General features: G+C 43.5%; 1 protein-coding gene across 1 annotated transcript; it reads right to left on the bottom strand.

Annotated features, from left to right (window-relative positions):
- Positions 1-1,180: 1,180 nt before the first annotated feature.
- EDB91DRAFT_1247740 (uncharacterized protein) lies at positions 1,181-3,185 on the bottom strand (the record flags this gene model as incomplete). Its single annotated transcript, XM_041322849.1, has 6 exons — positions 1,181-1,302; positions 1,362-1,619; positions 1,677-1,741; positions 1,802-2,050; positions 2,504-2,946; positions 2,997-3,185. The coding sequence occupies 6 exons, from the start codon at positions 3,183-3,185 to the stop codon at positions 1,181-1,183; spliced, it is 1,326 nt and encodes a 441-aa protein (XP_041177994.1).
- Positions 3,186-5,959: the final 2,774 nt, after the last annotated feature.

Below are 5,959 nucleotides of genomic sequence, written 5' to 3'. Positions count from 1 at the left end.
ATACTGGACTTGCTTTCGTCATCTTCACCGGTCCAAACCTCCCACTCAAGGCACCCATCCTCGAATCAGCCTCGTGCCGTGACACCTACTACCCCAACACAACTGCCCCTCACAATTCCCCTTCAATCTTCAAACCGCCTCACCCACCGCCTGTTACAATGGCGCCATATTTTCTTTTCTCTTTCTTTCTTTACTTACTCATCGAGTCTCATGACTGCTTATCAACACATCCAACACGTGAATGCTTACCTATATGCTTACTTGTTATGCTTACGCAGATAATTACTCATACTATTCCCTGATTGGTTGATCCAACATTGTACCATCTCTCATCTCCTTTTCTGATTGGTTGATATTGTCTTCCTATTCTCGCTTACCTTTCTTGATAGGGTCATCCACTGACAGACCAGCCCTAAACTACCTTCTTGTTACATATATATATTACGTCTCCTGTACTTGTATTCCTTAACTTGAATCTACTAGGTTCTCTCCTGATACTTCGAGTTCACTGATCTAGTTGCCTTCCAAGCAGACTAGCCTGAATACTAGATCTAGTGAGCCCTTGACATTTGACTAGCAGTACCTTTGATCTTAGAACTCGCGATACACTTCAGCCTTGATCATCCTCTATTGGAACGCTGAAGAAGAACTATCCTAGTTGTAACACCGCCCATCAGATGGGTCTGTATTCAGCGTACTGGAGCTTGTGTGAGTTACTGATCCTAGGTTGGTTCTGATTTTGTTGTATTGCATGGGGGCTGATAATGGGCTTCTACTGATAAGTTGATGCAAAAAAGTGGGGCTGAATACTGGAAGATAGTGATGGTTCATCAATTGCAGTACTCAGGCTGCGGCTCAGGCCAGAGCTGAGCCAAAGCCAGCCGTCACTGGCAGCTTTGGCCTGGCCTGGATTTTTTGCAAGCCCAAGCTGTCTGAAGCCAGGCCAGGGCTGCGGCTTTCGAACCAAGCTGGGCCGGAACATCACTAGAACCAATCTGCTTTGAGCACATGACAAACCACTGTACTGGTGTTGTCCTGTAAGTTTACATAAGTACGAGTATGAAGTCTGAAAAAATAAACCTACCACTTTGAATTTGTGTAAAAAGTTGAGGCTTTTGAGTAGCATCAGCACCAATATTTTCTTATGCAGAACCTCAGCACCTTGCTGCTCAAGTGGGTGTCATAATCCCAAATCTTTCTGGATATTGTGTGTAGCATAGTCCTTGAACAGGTGGCGGATGTGGGACATCCATGAGACCATTTCTTCTTTGACTCTTTGTGTTTTGAATGGTCTATGTTTAACTAAATAAAATGTTCATCAGTGATGTGCACAAGTGCTGGCAGTACATTGCATGACATACCACCATGGCCAATCACTGCAATTCTGCCAACCGTCAACGCCTTCTTCATAGTTTTGGCATGTTTTTTGTGCATTGCACCGACTCCCTCCTTCTGCAACATGACATGTTGTAGTTCAACCTTCATCTTTTCTTTGATCGACAGTATTTCTGCCTTACTGAGATCCATGGGGGTTGATGAATCATCTTCAAAGTCCTCCGACTTGGACTGGGAGGACTCCCCTTCTGTAATGTTGCCTGGAGTTGGGGTTAATGCTGGCACTAATGCCAGTGTCTGAAGTTCATAGTATTAGTACTATAATAATTACAGTGACAGACTTATGTATGTGACACCTGCTACTGATGCCCACTCTGCATTCTCTGCTTGAGGGACCTTGGCAGCACTGAGGTCTCATCACATGTATTGTGAGACACCATGGCCAGTGAGAGAAATGTGCTGGTACACATATTCATCTGATTCATACTGAGGTTCGTGTGGCTGGAGTTCAGGGTTGGGTTGGAAGAAAGGCTGCAGTGGTGGGTTGTATGGATCAGCTTGGAATTGAGAAGATCCAGACTGTGTCGTGGGCGGTTGGTGTCCAGAGTTAAGTTGGAACTCCCCGAGAGGCGGAGGTTGGTGCTGTGATGCAGGATACTTGAGAGGCTCATAGTGAGGCTCCAGATGGAGCTCTTGAGGGAACATGGATGCAATCCTAATAATGGTGGCATGATCAGTATAGTGATAGATATATATAATACTGACATTTTTGGCGGAGATGTTAATTGTTGTTGTTGTTGAGTGTAGTGGTACAATCCAAGTCTTTGTGGGGACCTTGGGCTTGTGCAGTAGATTTACCACTCATTTTAAAATTAAAGTACACCCAAATGACTTGGATGGAAATGAAGGTCACAGTGGATGTATTTATCAGGACGACGACATACAGAATACAGCAGCTTTGACATATGGAGAAAACACAATCAACTCATGTAGGTGATAAGACACATATGCGGACCAGTATTGAATAGAAGCGACAAAGTTGGAATAGGGATACTGGATTGAAGGGTGATACAGTGCCTGAGATGCAACTATAAAAAGAAATATCAGACCATCCACTGTACACGTGTTGTTAATGAGTGTCAATGAGGCAATTGAAAAGTTCACACACCCTGCATCACTGCAGAAATCTTCCAGAAGCTCCTCTGGAGAATGTTTTGTGTTGCTACTATTTGCAAGAGGCACTCCAATGACATGCCTCTTTGCATGAGTCATGAACTGTTTGCACTGCTCATTGACAACATCAAAGTCATCCAATGTCTCTGCAAAGACAGCTTGGAGATAGTCTTTCTCAGCCTCCAAGCCAGGGAGCCCTTGTGCACAGACAATCTGCCTGTAAAGTTCCACCTCTGACTCTGCTAGCCTGAAGTCCTCCTCCTGTTCCTCCTGCAAGGATTTCAGAAAATTGGTCTCTTGGTTCAACAATTCAAGCTTCCAGGTGGTGAATATGATCACATGCTTGAGGGTCTGCTGTACAGCCTGTTTGACTGAAATAGCCTTGCAGAAGGTATGGTTGGAAAGCCGACATAAGCCTTGATGGAGTAGCTCCATGCCCTAGAACTGTGTTAAGTACAATTGATTGAATTTTCAGCAAAAGTAATGACCTTGCACAAGTCTTCCTGAGTAAAATCTTTATGTGAAGCATGTTCAATGTGCTTCTTTGCGAACTTGAGCTTGTGATGGGTGGCTTGATAAATGATGTGTGGTGTGGGTACAACAAGTGCAGCAGTGAGAAATCTAACTACTACAAAGTTAGGTCTTTGCTGCCTGCTGCCTTGCTTGAGAACAAGCATGTTCAACCCTAAAGGGGATTGCTACTGGGAAGTACTAGTCACTGTCTAAAGCAACCCTATAGGATGAAAGATCTGCAAAAGCAGATGAAGTGGATAGGATGTGAAACATATGGATTCGTTGGATGGAGTGGACTGAACTTGTGGATACACTCAGAATGTGGGTCAAAGTTGAAGGAAGTATATTACAAGTTTAGATGGATAGTGAGTATAAGTCAAAATGATCTCCTGGTAAGGTGAAGGAAAAGTGGGAGGAAGTTACATGAGTCAGTATTTTCCAAAAACTTCTATGCTTATAGGGTACAGTATTTTCAAAGAACACTGAGATATAGGTAGCAAGTCTAGACTGTGCCATAAGCTATCCAGAAAATAATGGAGTGTGAGAGGATATGTCTGTGTTTAGTCAGTAACAAGAAAATGCATGCGAGTACATACCAATGAGGTAGAATGGATGTGGACAGGATGGATGCACGAGCTATAGGGGGAGATCCAAAGGTATCTGCTTGTCATCCACAAAGCGGATGGGTATTGGATGGACACCTGATATATCGGAAAAGCAGTGGATATGAGCCTAGTGTAGGGATACTCCCTACAGCAGTGGGACCTGAGTGCACATTCTTTCATGAAAAAGACAAATACAATCTTGGCTTCTAGGGGAGGGACATTTGGCAGTTTGCTTTTCGCGAGATTTCTTGTTGCTCCTAGAGGATAATTGATGCATATCATCCCTGTGCTTGAATGTAAAGCTTGAAGTGAGAGATTTAGGAGGAGAGAGAGGGGACATGAATTTGGAATTTTGGACTTGGAAGTTTCTGAGTGAGTCAACACAAGTTGACACTGTAGTATCCAAATCAGATAGAGGAGGGGGGTCATTCAAGTAGTATAGGTGTCCATATTGGCTCTGGAAATGTCTATAGAGATATCTATAGAGATACAGGCCTTCAACACCTAAGCGACATGTTCAAGGGGAATAGTTCAATGGCCTCTTACTATGTACTATTAGTCAAAATCTGAGTCTGAGTTTGAAAGACTTGCCCAACTTGTTATTGTTTTTACTACTTCCTTCCCATGCACTCTCCTAGTTGCCCTGACAGTATGCAGTGATGGAGGTCCAGTGGCCTACATGAGGCCAACCTGTTCTGGAATGCACATGATGTTTGCCAATGAGGCTGTGGTATCTGCAATTGACTTGTTCCTGTATACTATGCAAGCCTTCAAGTTACCAAGAGCGCCAAGCAAGATGTGAGACTAGATCTAGATGTTAATAAAGAAATATTTAAACTTTGAAAATGTGTGTCTGTCTAAGTATGAGTTCAACCAAAAAGTCTCACAGTCCTCCAAAACAGTATCACTTGTCCACTCCCGCAGAGCAATGGTACCAAATCTTGGGATAAAATGGGTGCTGCTCATGATATTGGCTATGGACACAATGCTAGCCACCCGCTCTCTGTTGTGTTGTGCTCAAGAGAGCTTATAGAGACCATGGTTCCAGTCAGGAGCTGGAGGAAATGGTGTGAACCACTCAATATAGGCAAGGTGAGAGGGTACATGAAAAGTAGATGAAAAGAATATGGGTATTGAAGTGGGGGGCAAAACAAAAATTGCACGCACTTGACCCACCTGGAAATCTGAATCCTATCTAAATAATGTGTGTGATTGATCAAAAATTGAGAAAATGTACCTTCAATACCCACAGTACTCATCCCAAGAGACACCAATGCTATATCAGATTGCCAAACCACCAGATGAGAACCAGAGTGTTGCTGGGGTTTAGCATGTACACTGTTGATTGTGACAGGTGTTTTGCCATGGCTATAAGTGTCCGATAACAACCACTTGATCTTGTGGAAAACAGGTAGTGCATGGAAAGGAAAATGAACATCACCTGCCAAGTCATTGAGTGTGTGACCTTGCAGAGGCTGGTTGTTATTTGAACTGTTGTGTTGAGCAATGTAACATGCCAGCACCTCACAAAAATAAGTCGCACCATAATCATCAATAAGTTTCTGCATGCTAACAGCCTTCACACTAGGATGTTTCATCATGACTTGCACATGGCAAAAGGTCATGTCAGGAGGATGTGCAGAGTGAGGGATGGTCTCATGTTCACCAGAAAGACACCAGCAAACATACTTATCATGGCGTAAAATCTTTTCCTTTCATTCCAACCAGATGGTCATTTGCACAAATTCATCCTTGTGATTTGTCACGTGGTAAGCATCTTTTGCAAGGTTGATGTGGAGGTGTTCAGTGTACTTGGTGTTATAATTATCTGTGGTACCAAACATCATGATCATGAGGAGGTAGTGGTGAGTAGCATGGAGTTTTGGTAGGTTGAAGTTGTTCTGGATACCAAGATCAATGAAGATATCCTTGTTGTTGTGGAAAATATCTAGCACCTCCTGTAGTAGTTCCAGAGTCTTGGAACTATGATAAGAATACTGTGAAAGGTATAGGAAATCCAGTAGCCCCCACATGGCCCATAACTGTCATATACCAGATCTGACTGCTCCGACAATTGATGTCCACTCTGCTTGACCCTACACCCCTTCCACTTTTCTGTCACCTCCACTCCATCTGCCCTCCTCATATACCAGATCCAACTGCTCTGACAATTGATATCTGTCCCGCTCAACCACCTCATCAGCTACCTTCCGTATCATTTCCATTCAACTGGAACCTCTTTCCCCATTTAGTTCCCCTTTGACACATAAACCTTACTTCCTGGATCACCGGTATTTCCTATAACCGCTCAATTACTGATCCGTTGCATACAT

Source organism: Suillus paluster (genome assembly GCF_016628075.1).
Source record: "Suillus paluster strain FC165 chromosome Unknown EDB91scaffold_21, whole genome shotgun sequence".
NCBI classification, from domain to species: Eukaryota; Fungi; Basidiomycota; class Agaricomycetes; order Boletales; family Suillaceae; genus Suillus; species Suillus paluster.
This window is presented reverse-complemented; position numbering and strand designations above follow the sequence as displayed.